The 16,942-nt window shown below is 42.3% G+C and overlaps 1 protein-coding gene across 3 annotated transcripts in view; it reads right to left on the bottom strand.

Annotated features, from left to right (window-relative positions):
- Sox6 (SRY-box 6) overlaps positions 1-16,942 on the bottom strand; it is a 545,917-nt gene that overhangs the window by 26,855 nt on the left and 502,120 nt on the right. For all 3 annotated transcript variants that reach the window (XM_028778215.1, XM_028778216.1, XM_028778214.1), the window contains one exon: positions 13,132-13,240. In XM_028778215.1, coding sequence (XP_028634048.1) covers positions 13,132-13,240 — 109 coding nt within the window. The remainder of the gene's footprint in view (positions 1-13,131; positions 13,241-16,942) is intronic.

The raw sequence follows: 16,942 nt of genomic DNA, 5'->3' as shown, positions 1-16,942 counted from the left end.
CTATATGAAATGAAGCATGAACCAAGGCAAAGAAATGCTTATAAACGAGACATTACTTGATCCATCTTCTCAACTCGCCCCTTGGTGATTATCTCAGCCCCTCCAGGTCCCTGCCAGACTACTTTAAAATCTAGCCTTCTGATTTAGATTCTTACTTTCCAAGTTTGAATGCTTTAACCTCCACAGAAATACCACTCTCTGATTTCAGGCTCAGTGGAACATTACACATTCACTCCTGACCAGGCCACTTCTCTATCTACACCCCTCCAATGCCCTGCCCCAACCCTGTGCCCATAGATGAATCTCAACCTCCAGAGCAGCAGGCGAGCTTCTCTATTCGGTTCCAGCTGTCTCTTGCTGCCCTACTGCAAGCACTGGTTTTTGAACATTGTGCTACCCCTGGTTCGTACACACTGTTTTCATGCTATGAATCCCAGTTCTCTACTTTTCTACAAAGGTACATCCATCTTGAGATCACCTCTTGAAGACACAGCTTAAAGGACTGTTAATCCTTTGGAAGACTGGCAGAACTCTGGGTTCCAGTAGGAGGTACCCTGTGCCTTATGTCTACCTCTAACCAGACATTTAACCTCATTTATTCACATCACTAGTCCCATGTGCCCACCTACTCCAAATGCAGTGAGCCAATGATGTCCTAGCCATAGCTCACCCAAGGGTCCAGCACAACCAGCTATAACAGAAATGATGAAAGACATACAGTGACAGCAGAAAACAGAGCTATCTTCCACAGTAGGGATTTTAGAGACATGTCCATGTGTTTCCCTGGCATCAGCAGGATGCCAGGAGTTACTGCAGGGAGTTACTGCAGTTAGACTTAACTTAGACCCCCTTTGATTTATTATATGCTGTTATATGTCTTGTAAGAAGAGCTGCAATGGAAAAAACAAAACAAAACCTCATACACCTACAGTTGTTTGAGATCTGCACACTGTCGTTTTGCCTTTTGCTACTTCTATTGACTTGCCACAATGAGCAGTTCTCATCTGCTATCTGGCCACTTCCAGGACAACCTTGGAAGGAAAGTTAGAGGATCTGTGCTTCTTGAGAGTATTAATTCTGAATGCTTTTGTCAGTGTTGTATGGTGTGTATAAATATATAAACTGATGCATGCACAAACAAAAAAAAATGGGACCTTCCTTGAATAGCATAAACTTAGGGTAAAACATGTTCATAAAAATCAAAGACCTTGTTCTTAAAAGAGATAATAAGACAACTTGATATACACTGTTTCCCAGGAGAAAAGGAGAGGTCAGCTGGCTCCCCAGTCTCACAGTAAATGACAGAAGTGCACTGGCTGCTCCTAAGTTACTGGCCTCATGATCACATGTTTGCCAGGAACATAGATGTGGGGAACAGCATTGTGAACTGTCTTACCCACCTCTCTACTTAGCTCCACAAACCCCTAACAATGAACTTAATGGCCTTTCTCAATTCTGTGCTTCAGTTTGTTTTGTTTGCTTTAGGGAGTCTTTCTCTTAGACAACAGAATGGGAGAATGATGTCCATGGGTTCAGGAAAAACTAACATTGCTTTCAAAGATAGGGCATGTAAAAGATATGAAAAAATGGTAGCTCAAGGGATCAGAATAGTGATGTCAATTACAAGGGCCACAAATTGTCTTTATCCTGTAACTTTTACAGTTATTAGTGTTTGATATCTGTGTGGTTCAAAGTGTTAAAATAAAATAAGGCCTTCTCAAGTTTTTGTTTTTTTCTTGATTTTAAATGAAAATCATAGGAAAAGTTGTTCCAGCAAAGGCCATTGGTCCTTTTGGCCATCAGCTCTTCTTGGAGAAAAAAACAGAGACCAGTATGGCTAAGACATTATGTGTGCATTTCCATAGATCTGAGTTCGAATTATACATTTAATCCTTAGATAACTGAGATGTTTCTCTTGCCTATAATGTCATCTATCTATATAAGAGGGCTAATAGCTTCTACGTTTTCATATTTTAGCTGAGGAAGAAAAGGGGATGCATGTAAATTCCAAGCAATACAGACTAGAGCCCTTAAAACCCACAGCAGCGGCGAGAAAGGGGCAGAGGTGTTCATTATAGTTCTTCAAGGGCAGAGCAGGTGATCTAACTATATCTGTCTTCTTCCTGAGCTCTCTTCATATCTGATGGACTCCTCCTAGATTTCATGCTCTGTTCTTAAGATGGTTAAAAATGAACTCACAAGTTGGTTGGGGTTGGGGAGGCACAGTTTATTCTGTAACAGAATGAAGCTAAGCTAAGCATCTTTCCAAAGTAAAATGCAGAGAATGTTCACAAAGTCTGACCAAGGCCATCCCACATCTGTCTCTGCAACACACAGCAGGTTCCCACAGGTGAGTGCTGGGCCAAAAGGAGAGCCTCCCTCCCTTCCTTCCTTCCTTCTTCCTTCCTTCTTCCTCCCTCCCTCCCTCCCTCCTTCCCTCCCTCCCTCCCTCCCTCCCTCCCTCCCTCCCTCCCTCCCTTCCTTCCTTCCTTCCTTCCTTCCTTCCTTCCTTCCTTCCTTCCTTCCTTTCTCTCTTCCTCTTTTCTTCTTTTTCTTATCTTTTTTCCTTTTCCTTTTTTTACTCCTCTTTCCTCCACTTTCTTCTCCTTCTCCTCCTTCTTTGGACATAGAATCTCAGGTTACTCAAGTTGGCCTTACACTTACTAAGTAGCTGGGGATGATCTTAAACACCCAATCTTCATGCTTTTGCCGCTTAAGTCCTAGGATCACAGGCATGTGCCACCACCACTCACAGTGTCTGAAGTTTGTAGGATTGGACAACAACTGTGTTCTAGGTGGGCATTCAAAATGAGCTCCATCTCTAGTCCTGAAAGAGAATGCTATAGACCAGGTTTATCATGAAGGATCCAATGGAGTGACAAAGGATTGGGTCATTGACTATAATACTAAGCATTGGAGAAGTTACTTTTCTCCCTTCTACTCTATGTAGCTGCGACCATTAAGCACAGAGCCTCTGTTACCTTGTCCTCAGGAAGGACCCACCTTGCCTCAGAACAAGGAGTGAACACTGTAACTTCTCTGCCATGAAGGTAAGCCTATATTATATTTACTTGAGATACTAATTGTAGTTCAGAGTTACTGTTTATAAATGAATTTTAAATGTAGCTGATGACAACATAGGTACATGCTGATGTTACTGTGTTATCTCTCTGGCACCATGGCCTAACTTGGGGCAAACATGTAGGATGCTTTAAGTGTCTATTGGACAAAAGCTATTGGGAAATTCATTCTTGTAAGTGAGGGCCCAACAGTAGTTGTTTTCAGTAGATCCCCATAAAGCCCCACCCAATACCTGCTTGGCTTTCTTATGACTTAGCACAGAAAGACAGCTGGACAAGCCCACTGCACAGAGGGGAAAGATGGAGGAGGAATACAGTGGCTACCTGAGCTCTAAGGCTTCTTTGCTGCTTTCCCTTACTCTCAGCCTCTTGGATCTACGTCACTCTTTAACAGAGGTTGATCCCTACCTATTTGATGAAAACGTCCAAATTCCTCACCCTGGCACTCAAGGACCTCTACAGCAAGGAGTCCAGCTACTTCCAGAAAGTATCAAGTCAGCAAATATGAATGGTCAATAAACATGAGTGAGTCTTTACATTGGGACAGAGGGGGACACAGGTGAGAGGGGTGACTGTCCTCCTGGAGCTTCTCACCTGCTTTATTGTTCATTCTCTTTATTCTGTCAGTGATTGTCCCCTGGCTTTTTGTTTGCCTGCCCTAGGCTTATTTACAGCCACACTTCTCTCAAGACTTCAGAATTTGTGCTGTTCACAAGCACTGGGGCTTACTCCTCTAATTGAACTTTCTTCTCTTTCTGCAAAGACATACTTGAATGTGGAATATAGTAACTGTTTTACCTCCTTGTGTGCTAGACATGTGATCCTAGCTATATGAGTAGTTCTTTAAGAAACAATGTGTATATTTTTTAAAATTCTTTCTTACAAGTGGGGGAGTGGAGAAGGCCCTGAGTTAGTAAACTCCTGAATGAATGTGTATTATTTGACATGGCATGACTATGTCAAGGATCACAGCCTCAGATTCTTAAGAAAGTACAAAGAAAATACTCCCTGTAGATTGTATTTAATGTTGGGAGAAAACAATTTCCATTGAACTCTTTAAGCGATAGACGGGCCTGATGAGGCAAGAGAGTGAAATGCCAACCTGATCTCAGAGTAATAGCAAGGTCTTTCTTTGGTTTGTGTGTGGATGTTAATAGTATGCACAGAAAATGTCCACCATAGCTTTCTCTCACCGATGTTTACTGCCTGAAGACTGCTTGCTCCCCGCAGAGACTGCTCCTACCAAGGTTAGCTAAACCTGTCTCCTTGATCAAGCTGTATGCTATAAACCCCACCTTCTTGTTTATCTATATGCAATAATTCTACCTCCTTTTTAATCTGTATATATTAACGCTGCCTTCTAGTTCACCTGTATGGAATAACTCTGATTTCTGTTCAACTGCATGCAATAAACACATTGAGCTTATGTAGTGCTAAGGCTTTTCCATCAGAGAGCTCAGTTCTGCTCCAAGCTTCATTCATTCATATTCATATTCACACTCATACTCATATTCCTTCCCTCTCTCCCTTCATTCTTCCCCCTCAGGTCAAAACCCTGGAGCTGCTTAAGGACTCTGCACTTGCATGTCTATGATGGTGGTATATATATATATGAGACACTATGACCCATTTGACCACTATGACTTAAACTAGGGGATGTGAGGCTCTATTTAGGGACAGATTCTGGTTGGAAAGAGCTGGTTTCTGGCATGGGGGATCCAGTCTACTAAGAACCATCTCTACAGAGTGAAAGATGGGGATGAAGGCAGGTCGTAGGTACAAAAACCACAGAACATAGAATAGGAGCAGACAAATTACCTAGAAGAGAACAGTAAAATATAAGATGAAGAAAAGAGATGATGAAGTCAATAACAGGAAAGTAAGGAGGCCTTTATAGGGCTGTAAAATGAGGTAAAAAAAAAAACTGTTCCAAAATTTAGGGGACAAAAAAGAGCCAATTAGGCTAAAATGTTGGTTTTAATCTTGATCTTAAGCAGAGAAAATTTCAAAAGCATTAAGAATTGTCCTCATGCTTTTTGATTCCTACCAACCTAAGCTTGGGTCTGCATATGGAAAGCCAAGTGGCTCTTGCTGCTAGCAGAATGAAGTTTTGGAACAGGGACCTAGACAAAGATAGCATGTCAAGTGCTAAATAGTCTATGCATGTGTTACATAGACCTCTGTGAGCATGCTCACCCCAGTAGATTGGTTTACATGAAGCCAACAGGCCCATGGTTAGAGAAGCAGTCTTATTTTGGGTCTGATTTTCAAGATAGGGGGTATTAATCCTAGCCATTTGGTTGCTGTAGAGCTGGGGACCACTCTATAGTGTAGTGCTGAATAGTCTATGACATTATATTATGGCACAGACAGACATATTACCCTCGAGATAAGGACATTCTTTGACTAGTAGTTTAGTAGTTTGAGTGTGTGGGGGGGGAGGGCAGGGGGCAGGGACGGTGATCATACACACTATCACTGGATCTTTATAGTGCAGTCTCCAGAGAAACTAGCCACTGGGCGGGGCTCAGCTCTTTACAAATGGATAGGCCTTTGGCTGGACTTTCAAGCCCTGAAACTATATGAAGCAGGCTGAGTTCTTATGAAGTATTCGGGATGCAGCTACACAAAACCCTTGACATTTCACTCTCTTGCCCCATCAGGCCCATCTATCACTTGAAGAGTTCAATGGAAATTGTTTTCTCCCAACATTAAAAGTTATTTGGGAGCTTTTAAGATACGGCAAATATATTTCTGTAAGAGAAGTTTATTTGCTTGTTTAAGAGCCCTGCACTTTATATATAGAGCTGATATAAGCTGCTGCACAGGAGCCTCTAAAACGGTTTATATCCACAGTAAAATACATTTTTGTGATACTCATACAACAGCCCAGAGCCAAGGGCTCCATGAACTCTGTTGCTCTCCCAGCCTGTGCAACTATTTCTCATCTCTACCATGTTTCAGGCTTCCCCCCACTCCCTAGCCTGGCTGCAGACACCTACCTATTGGTTCCTCCAGGCTCTTCTGTCTAGGGTGTCTGAGGAGGGTCTCTGGGATGTCTAGATATGTTGCTTCACGCAGCAATAGAGGGCCAGATGCCTAACCCTGATGCACAGCCTTGGCTAACAGTCCTCCTGATTCACTCTAGTCTTTACTGCTTGTAGATAGAATTCTTCACCCTTTGTTCCTGGTACATATTCTAGCAGATGGATACCCTTCTGAGAAAAGACATGCCAACTCTGGAATATTTTTACTAAAACAACTCATTTATCTGAAAGCTCACACCGGGCTGGAGCTAGAACTCAGTGGTAGATCCCTTGCCTAGCATGAGCAAGGCTCTGTGCTCAATCTTCACTGTGGCAAAAACAGACCAACAGACAAATAACAAGACCACATGGTCCCTAATTGATACTTGGTACATTCTGGCTGCATTAAAGGCAAATGAGTCCAATTACAAGGCAGTATAATTAGAGAGTTAAAGAAAGCAACAGCTCTGTCACTAGAAACCATCTAAATAAGACCACTCCTTCTTAAACTCTGGGTCACCACCTGCACAAGACCATCTAGCCAAGCATAGAAGTTGGGACTAGGGTGGCAACAGTAAAAGGTCCCTGCACACACAGTGACCAAAAATTAATTCAAAATCAAGCACATGATAGATCAGAAGTGTCTCTGGAAGCACCCACCTGTGCTGCATTGCATAGCCTCACTGCAGCCTGGGCTCTGAATACAGGCTGTCTTGCCTAACACTGTAATGGACATCACAGCACTGGCAGCCAAGAGTGCTGCTTTCATGCTTCTGCTCAGGTCTGAGATTCCCACATGCTGTGAATCATGCTGTTGTCAGTAAACTTACAGTTTTATGTTCGTACGGAAACATAATGGCTTTCTTATAGAAAACAAAGATTTTTATTATCTTCCTACCATCATCTGTCACTATGTTAGCATCAGACAGTGTGTCTCTGTGTTGTATTGCATTAGAATGTTTGGTTTTAAAATTTGCCATTTGAATACTGACTTGAGTTTCATATAAATCACTAAATTTTAGCTTGATTTAGGACAATTTCCAGTAATTTCTGAAATGGACCTAAATATACCTGTGCCATTTTGTATAATGTATATAAGTAAAGGGGAATTTCTCAGCATTGATAATTATAAAATCCAAGTGTCAATCAACTCTGAAGAATGCTGAAGGTGCCTTAGCTCCTGCAGCTGCAAATTTCCTTTTGTCTTTAATAAATGGTAAAATGATATTTATGCCAAAGAATTGTTTTAAGGTGTATTTTATAATTCATTATGAATAAATGTTTGCTTCATATAGCTCTTTTATGCACTTATATGGGTATACAAAACACCCAAAGTCTTGTGAACTCTCTCAGGTGATAGTAAAGTCTTGTGAACTCTCTCAGGTGATAGTAAAGACTTGTGAACTCTCTCAGGTGATAGTAAAGTCTTGTGAACTCTCTCAGGTGATAGTAAAGACTTGTGAACTCTCTCAGGTGATAGTAAAGTCTTGTGAACTTTCTCAGGTGGCAGTGGGGCTTGAAAAAAATTTAGAACCTGCTCTGCATCAACCTCCTGACTCAAAGGTTAGGAAAAGTAGGGAGAGAACATTGCTTCCTAGAAGGAAACAATAGGAATGGGAGTCTTCTCATTCTTGTAGTGAAGGGTGAAGGGGAGGGAGCGCAGCATCTAGCACGATCCCCAGTTTTCCTCTTTCAGAGTCCAGTGGTCAGATTGGACCCTTTGTATAGAAGTTAAAAGAGAACTGAGAAAATGACAGTGAGCCTTTCAAGAACAAGTCACTCTGGAACATCTGAACAAAGTGAAGCCTCCATTTCCTGGGGACCAGAGAAGGGACAGCTCAGCTGAAACTGCAGGGGTCCCATCCCCTCCTTTGTTTCAGATCTGAGGATCTGGTGTTGAAAGATAAAGCACCAGCATTCTGGTGGGCTTGAATCACTGACACTCACACTCCAAGGCACAAGCAGCCCTAGCATTTCAATGCCACCAGATTAGGCTACAGTTTCTTCTGCTGCCTCCAATGATTCCAGTCTCACTGCAGCAAACTTCCTTCCCTGTAGGAGTAAGGATCCAGAGAAGGTAAGGGAAAGGACAAAGTATCAGAGACTTCAGAGGATGGCCCAAGGGGAGGAGGGGCTGCCAAGAAAGGACAGGCACACTAACTGGCACACTTTGAAAGAAAAGAAGGAAACCCTGCAGTCTTCTAATTCCATAAACAGTGAGCTTAAGCCGATCATAAATAAAACTGACCTAAGATAAAAGACCCGGAGGTGACCAGAGGTTCCAAAAGAAAGAGGGGTGGGGGGCAAGCAGATGATGGTGGTGAGGCGTTGTTTTAAGAAAAGTAACTTTGTTGTGATCCAGTTCACCAAGGATGAAGCTACAGAAAGCTTCTGGGAGCCATAGACCTATCCTGGAATGGAAGTATCCATCCCCATCAAATTCGTATGAGTGTCTAACACACAGAGGACAGCACACTGGTATGATGCCAATTTCAAGTTTCAAACATCAGCTAAAGATAATCACCTTCAGAGCTTGTCCCTAAAGAACAGGCACATATTCCACTGCTCTTCATGTGAGAATGAGGGACAGACCCTTTCAAGGCTACATCATAGTAACTTAAGGTGAAAATTTGAGAAAAGTAACATTTTCTTATACAAAACATACTGCAAAGCAGTGTAAAACGACAGGTTTAAGAGGGAAAATGAGAGGGAAAGAGGAAGGGGGGAGGGGAGAAAAGAGAAAAGGGGAAAGAGGGAGGAGCTAGACAGAGATATAGGAGGGGAGGGAGAGAGGGAAAGGGAGAAGAAAGAAAGGGGGGGAGAGGGAGAGAGCATGCAAGGGGAGAAGAAGCTCACCAGTGGAAGGTAACAAATACTGCAGATGTGCTGTTCTCATTAATAAACAGTAAAGCACAAAGAACATACAAACTGACTTGAGCAAGAGGCAGAAATAAAACCATGAAGGCATTGTTCTCTTATTTCTCTGAAAACAGAAACCTAAATGGAATTGACTGAGCTTCGTGTGGGTATGTAATTTTTCTCACCATAAACAGACTCTGTGTTTTCAGAACAAGCATAGGATTGGAAGGAAATTTGGAGACAATCAAATCCAACATGGCTCCTTTAAAAGATAAAGATACTTATGCTGGCGATCAGTCACTTGTTGCCAGTCGTTGAGCAAAGGAGCTTTAATCCAAACCCCCCAATAACCAAGCCAGGCACCTTTCTGCTACACAATGTAATTTTTAAATCATCAGGACTGGGATAAGAAGGAACTCTGGCCTACAAAGAGCAGAGAAAGGGGGAACACCACACAGAAAGTCTATGAACAATTTCCTAGCTGTTTGTCAGATTGTCATGTTTAATACAAGGTCACAAACCCAACTAACCAAGTCCTCCCATTCTTACATGTACTAAAGGAACGTTAAAATGTTGTGTGAACTCAATACAAGTTAAATCTTCATCAGCTTCTAAACATAACGGGGCCTTAACCAGGCTTCCTAAGTCCCCAGCGCCAGTGAAGCCGTAGCTTTATAAATACCATGGCGACAAGAAATGCTGTCTTGTCACATCCAAGCCAGATAACAGCTGGACTTTAAAAATAAAATTTTGAAGACATTTGCCTTTTATATTTCTAATTTCTGTTTGCCTTGCTTATGGTTTTGTCATTTGATTTTGATGAGTGGTTAATACACGTGCGCAGCTGCCTTTTTGGGCGACCTTTTCCCTGTTGCCTCCATGCCCAGAGTGGGAAGCAGGCCTTCAAGCTGCTTCTACGAAATACCATCATTTTCAGGGCTGGCAGGCACAGTCCTGGGAAGCATGTCCAGGCAGGGCCCATCTTTGGATTGACTTACTTTTGTACTTAAGAAGCCTCACAGGAGGGATGAGACATGCGAGAAGGGCACAGCCCTTTGAGATGGCTGTTCCACAGCTAGAGGGAACTTGGAGATGGCTGTACATGGATGGAAGGAAGTGAGCTCCCAAGCTAGAGGCATAGCTCACCTTTCAGCTCAGCCTATTTAAAGAATTTGCCCTCTGGGTACTTGGTAGAAGACCAAGAAGTCTTACTCTTAAAGTCCTCTCTCAGTGATGATAAGGTACCGCTTTCGTATGTCAGACTTACCTTTGAATCTTGTATTCTCTCACTAGACCATAAGCTCAAGCTGCTGAAGGGCATCACTATTTAACTTCCCATGATTTACCCAGGGTCTAGTTCAGGGGACTGGTATACCACAAGCACTCAAGAAATGTTGGCTGATTGTTTTGTTGAACCATGGGCTTAGTGGCTGCGTAACTACACTTGGTTGATGTTACCTTGATACCCCAGCCCTTTTCTAATCTTCATGCTGAGGGGAGTATGAAGCAGAGTAGAGAGAATAGTATGTGTACCTGCTAACTATCCTGACTTTAATATGAACTGTAACTCCAGCAGGATTTGCAATCAGTGCAGGCTTGAACAGATGCCAGGAACTAGCCTGGAGTCAGCAGAAGGCTGCTCCCATCCCAGAAGTCCTCACAAAGGCACTGCACTGCTGTCCATATTAGTTCAGGTAACTTGACTCCATTCATGAACTCACAGTCCCCCAGAGGCACATGAGGTCTCAATGGCGACTCTGGGCAAGCTTCTGAAGGGAGGTTTTCACACGCTCCGTAAGCTCCTCGGCCACTACAGCCTGTCTACTGTTACACTCATCAGCATGCTGCTCCGTGTGATGGGGTAACATGAGAACTGATGTATGGTATGACCAGCTATATTTAGGGGAGAGGAAATGGGCCATACTGAGGAAGGTCACAAGGAGTTTGTTCAGAAAACTGAAGACATTACAATTCTCCAACTATACAGAGGTCTAGTCTGGAAGCAAGAACCTGAACCTTCCATCCAGTTTTAGTTCTATCATTACTTGCATTGAACCTATAGCAAGTTATTTAAAATTTTCAGCCTCAATCTTTTAATCTGTAAAATGAGAAAAAATAATACGAGCTAGGTGTTATGGAATATAGATAGTATTTGGGAGACTGAGGTAGGAAAATCATATGCTCAAGGTCAGCCTAGGGTATATAATAATAACAACAACAGAAACAATAACAACAACAGCAACAACAACAACTTCCTCAAAGAGTATCTAACAATTATATGAGAAAAGGCTGTAAAAATAACAGATCCTCTGGCATATGAAAAGAAAAAAAGTAATTAGGAAAATGTATTTGTATCTAGACGATGTGAGTACTGAGCGGAATTTCCACAACCCTTCTGTTGATTTTCTCTGCTGTTAAGGTATTTATCTTTTTATAATGGCCAATAGATCCATTCACACAATCACATCAAATTGATTAGCAGCATTACTGAGAGACAACTCACTATATTTATAACTAATATATAGTTAAGAAATCAAATGAAAGTGGTAGTAGAGAGCAATGGTCAGAAGACAGCTCCACACCTCCTGGTCCACAGCCAGACAAACAGTTGGATGGAACCCCCCAAAGTGCTGGAGATGGTCTAGCTATAACTCATTTTATAAAGCCAAAGACTTAGGCACTCTACAATAGTACTTCCCAGGGAGACTGAGATGGGCCTGATCTGAAACACTTCTTTGCAGACCACAGGCCAACGCTCATGTCTGTGTTGCCTTCAACCTGTTAACCATGCCAACCATTTGGCTGGCTAGACAGAAGCATCTCAGCCCTTGCCAGTGAATGCCTGCTTGTCTATGTGCCTATGATAATGTCAGTATACCCTTGATATACATTCTTCATGGAGGAGAGCAAGTAGAGTCCTGGTTTTTAAGTCCCTTAATCTCTCACTTCCTGCTCATCTTCCTTTTCCTTCTTCTTGTTCCTTTCCTTCCTCTGTGTTGCTTTCTCTCCCCACCCCCTCTCTATCACTCAAGCACACAAATTTATGTATATACCATTCAGAATTTATGTTGACCCTTTGCACCCAGGACTACCCTCAAGAATTAGTATCTCCAACTGACACCGAAACCATGCCTTCTGGAAGCTCTGAAGCCTTGCTCACATCTGCCACCACCCATCTCTTAGTGTTCGTACTCGGGATTTCCAAGCTGCCTGGGGAGGTCCGGTTCAGCTGTTGCTAAGAACTATCTTTGTGTGTTTTTAAGGGATCAGGGTCCTGGAAGAAACTCTGCCAGTACATGGGGAACTAGCAAGACTTTTCCCCTGAAGCTAAAAAAAGGATGCTCACTAGATCTGAGATGGGTAAAGGATCCTGTTACTCTTAAGAGAGCAAATTAATCTTCCCTGACTGGCGGGATGGATTCTGCCAAAGAAACAGCTAACGGGAAAGCCAGTCCCCACTCTGTGATGACACAGTAAATAACCAGGCCACACTGCTGGCAAAGTGCTGACCTAACCTATAAATTGTAACCGGCCTCTGGGGAACGATTTCTGCTGACGGGTGCTTGTGCATTTAAGACAAACAAACAGGAAGCAATGAGGATGGGCATGGAGAGAGCTGCAGGTAGACATCCTGAGAGGGAGGCTGCTCTCTCCAAGCGACACTGAACAGGCTTCAGCCGTGGCTAGTGCACAGGTCCAAAGCTGGGTCTTTCCTAAGCAGTCAGCTGGTGTCTGCTGAATCTCTCAGTTCCAAGTGGTTTGACTGTGCCTGGGAATTACTTTGTCTAGATTTTTTTTTTAAAGAGTTCTTCTTTACAAAGAAGACTTTTTAAAATTATGCTTCTTATTTTTCTTAATGAGAATCCAGTGAAGTAGGTGATATGTAGAGTTCTGTTTAAGGAAATGTAGGAGAATTTTTCACTAAAACTTTAAAATAACATCTTGAGGTACTTGGATTGCTTGTGTTTAGTAACAGAGAATCCAGCAGTGTCTCAGAGCCCTCAACTATAGCCCTCAACTATAATATACACCGAAGACCAACATTTCATTTTTGCCTAGAAAATTCAAATAGTAAGTCCCAAGAATGGTCATAAGGATCCCATGCCTAACTCACCTTTGTAAATGTACAGGTCAGCAGAAAGATAACCTAGGGAAAAGCCACTCACCTTCTGCGTCCTCCGGCCTCGTGAGATCGATGACACCCGGGCCCAGCTTTCCATCTTCACTTGACTTTCCGGTTAATTGAGGACCCAGGTTCTCAAAGCGTGTTCTTTCCTAGGAGAAAGAATAGTCAGAGGACTGTTTTAGTTTCAAGTCGCAGTAGCCACTTGTTTTCTTCCAGTTTCTCTCTTGCTTAATGGGCATAGAGTGGCCTTAGAAACACCACATCCAACCCACTCACACTCTGTGATAGCTGCAGGCTGAGCATGTCACAGACAACATGGGTGATCTAGGAGTCTAGAAGGCTGAACCTGTAAGGAAGGGGAGGCCATGACAGGGCATGTGCCAGAGCTGTTCTCCTGTCCTGCCCCTTCTGTTGGATTTGCTTCTGGAATTTACAAAAAATGCAATGGAGAGAGGGGCCAGATGTGCAAAAATTTAAGAATGTTCTAAAACTTACTGCTAAATTGAAGGGGAGAACAACCTTTCCATCTAGAGATCATTATTTTGATCAGTAAATCTGGATAAAGTACAAATTAGACCTCTGTGTACCAGGATTTGAATGTATTAAAGTTGGTAGAGTGGACATCGGCATTGTTCCTTTGCTTGGAACAATTCTTTCAACTGTAAGTTCCTAGGAACTGAAGAGTGTGTGATTCCCACCCAATAAAACAAAACAAAACAAAAACCAGGAGGGTTTAACACCCTTGCTTCTTTAGGAGAGAACCCCAAAGGTGGTTGCTTGTTTACTAGTTCCAGTAAGAGTAGGAGTCTGGGGTACACAATGGAAGAAGCCCTGCCCCTCTCAGATCAGTGGCTGGGGCGCACTGGTCATCCTGAATGTAGTGGGGTGATCTGTACAAACTGAGCACAAGAACCGCGTTCTCACCTCCTTCTCCATGTTAGTCTCTAGACTCACACTTGGCTTTGTGTTTTCCTTATGAATGAATGGAGCCTTGTTTTTTATCACTATGAAATGATATTAAATGGCATGTCAGCTTGAATGTACAGACATGAAATAGCAGATGCAGCTCCGGGGATGGTTTCTGCATGTTATACTAATGCATTATGCAGCAGTGGAGGGAGTGCTGATTGCTGCTCAGTCTATTGTTCAATGACCTAGTTCTGCATCGAGCATGTTCGGCATCTGATGGAAACATGCCGAGCGCTCTGTTCTGTAAGATGTTTAGAAACTTGGAAATATTCTGAAGGAGCAAACATACAATTACTTGATAGAGGATGTGCCTCATTTGTACAGCCTCACTGCATTTGTGCTTTCTAATACGATTATTTTTGAATATCATTATATTTCTATAATTAATTCCCATCAGTCAAATTGTTGCAGTAAATCTTCCAGTTCCCCTTCGTCAGAGACCACGTTGACATACATCTTCATTGGAAGAAAATGCAGCCTAAGCCCTGCTTTAATCTAGCACTGTTTCTAGGAAAGCTTTGCAACAAAACACCATCATCTAGCCATCGTTTCTCTGTGTAACACGACTTCACCAGTTTCAACAGCAGCACAAGGGGAAACAGCAGCACAAGGGGAAACCTCTGGAAATCAAAACCGAAGTGAATGTGACTCCCCAATACCTTCTCTTGTGAAAGCACAGCTGCAGGGGAACAAACTAACCTAGATGCAGTGCACAACACAGAGACTCCACAGCTAGGAGCTGTGCGGAGCTTCACACGGTCAGGGAAGGACAGCTGCTGTCCATCAGTCCGCTGCTTCTATTTTTGAGTAGTACTTGGGTTGTGATGTTAAGAGGAAGAGTCAAAGGGAAAACTCTGGAAAGCCACCTTAGACCTTTGTCTCTGGCATTGGCCGGCATACTTGCATATGAATGTCCCTGTAATAAGCCTAGAGTCCTTCCTTCTTCTCTGAAGAACAACCTTCCTCTGCATTTTCCCAGCAGGTGGAGGGGGGACAACTTTCTCTAAAACCCACCTATCAATATGCATATTCTAGGGATCTTTCTAGTCATTCATTCTCTTTGATTTTCCTAGAAAATATTCTCAGTTAAAAAAAAGTTTCTGAAAGAGTATCAGTATTTTGACAGAGAAGAAGAGGGGAGATTACATGCCATGCTTTGTAAAAGCCCCAAGACAACAAAGCTTACACGATGATAATATCTTTTCTTTCCTAAAAAGTGAAGTGTGCTGGCAATGCAGTAGTATCAGCTTGTTTTTAATCATAACAAAAAAAAAAACCTCAACCATCTAGGACGTTTCACAACATATTCACAGTGTCTTTGAAGTCAGACAATTTTTCTGACTTCATTGAAAAAAAATTCTTCTGCAAAGACACTTTCCCTGTAAAATATCAATATTTTGACAGAGTGGAAGACAAGGAAGAGCATCCCATGAAATACTGGTTAAATAGGCAGAAAATAAATCAATGATAAAAAGTGGTAGGGGCAGTGGGTTGCATTTTCAATTTGATAATATTAAGCACTGTATTCAAGATTAAAATAGGGCCCTGCAAAGCCAAACCCTTTCATATAAATTTCTACTCAGTCTCCCAGAAGATTTCCTTTTTTCTTCAAAGAATAGCTCAGAATATTTATTTGCCAGCACAGAACCCTAAGACAGGAGGGCCCGATGTCCACCAGTTAGATCTGTGCAGCTGAGCTAAGCACAGATTTATTTACCAGTACGTTGAACACGAGCCTCTTAATGTGACATGGGCATGGATTTGGGCATGGGTGGAGTTTGGAGATGCTTCAGTGTAAGAAGCTGTATCTCTGCCTGTTAAACACCAATGAGCTTGTGCCTATATGGAACATAGATAGTGGAGCTCATGTCCTTACATGTTTATGTGGCAAATAACCCATACCAACCCCTTGAACTAGCCCTCCCCATGTACACAGCTTCAAAGGAGGATAATGTAGACACGAGCAAGAGTCTTCAGTGTAAACTTAACCCCATGACCCGCTCTTGAAATCTCCCTGGTCTTTATGTGGATAATGGGAGTACATGCTCCATGCTGCCCCATGAGCAGACACTCACTTACGCATTGTCAGTCCCAAACACGCAGGAAATGTCGAAGTTACTGGAAAAAATTAAAAGTCAGCTCTGCTGTGTTGTAGGGACTGTTGGCTCTCTAAGTGTTTTGAAATTATGATGTATGAGGTAGATGTTGCATATTAAATAAAGATATTTAAATGATAAAGCCCCGTTAGTGAGAGCTGATGAGTGTAAAATGTTCTAAGCCAGAAGATGGTAGCATCCATCATCTCTCTGTGTCATCAGAGTCAATGATGAGGTGGCCTCAGTGCTGACAGACAGACTCTGATTATTATCCCTTATTTCCAGAGTCACTGAACAAACCACTCAGCTCTTCTGGCATTATTTTTAACTTTGCATTAAATTAGCAACTTTTTCCTGCCTACCGTGACAAGATTGATCAGTTACATCTTGGCACCAGTGGAGAGAGAATGAGTTTAGGGGATAAATAAAACACCAGGTTTTTTTTCTAGTTTAGTTTGTTGCCTCTTCCTGGCAACAAATGTGAGACTGTGATCTGGGGAAGGCACAGAGATGAAACAGTAAGCACACAATAATGGCTTTTCTTTGCACTTAGATAAAAGCTGAATTTTTGATGGGCACAGTATATTTTAATAAAATTTTATATACTGTGTTTTATACACTTATTGGCTATTCCATAATAATGTGTGTGCTCACAGTAAAATTGCTCTTAAATTTATGTGTGTTATTTATATGTTCCCATGTAACAATGCTTTTTGTTGTAAAAAATATTCTGTTTATTAATGTAACTTTACAACCACTGCATCCAAGATCCGTGGTAAATTAATG

This window comes from Grammomys surdaster, unplaced genomic scaffold (assembly GCF_004785775.1).
Source record: "Grammomys surdaster isolate TR1022 unplaced genomic scaffold, NIH_TR_1.0 330, whole genome shotgun sequence".
NCBI classification, from domain to species: Eukaryota; Metazoa; Chordata; class Mammalia; order Rodentia; family Muridae; genus Grammomys; species Grammomys surdaster.
Note: the sequence above shows the minus strand (reverse complement) of the source record. Positions and strands in the feature narration are given on the sequence as shown.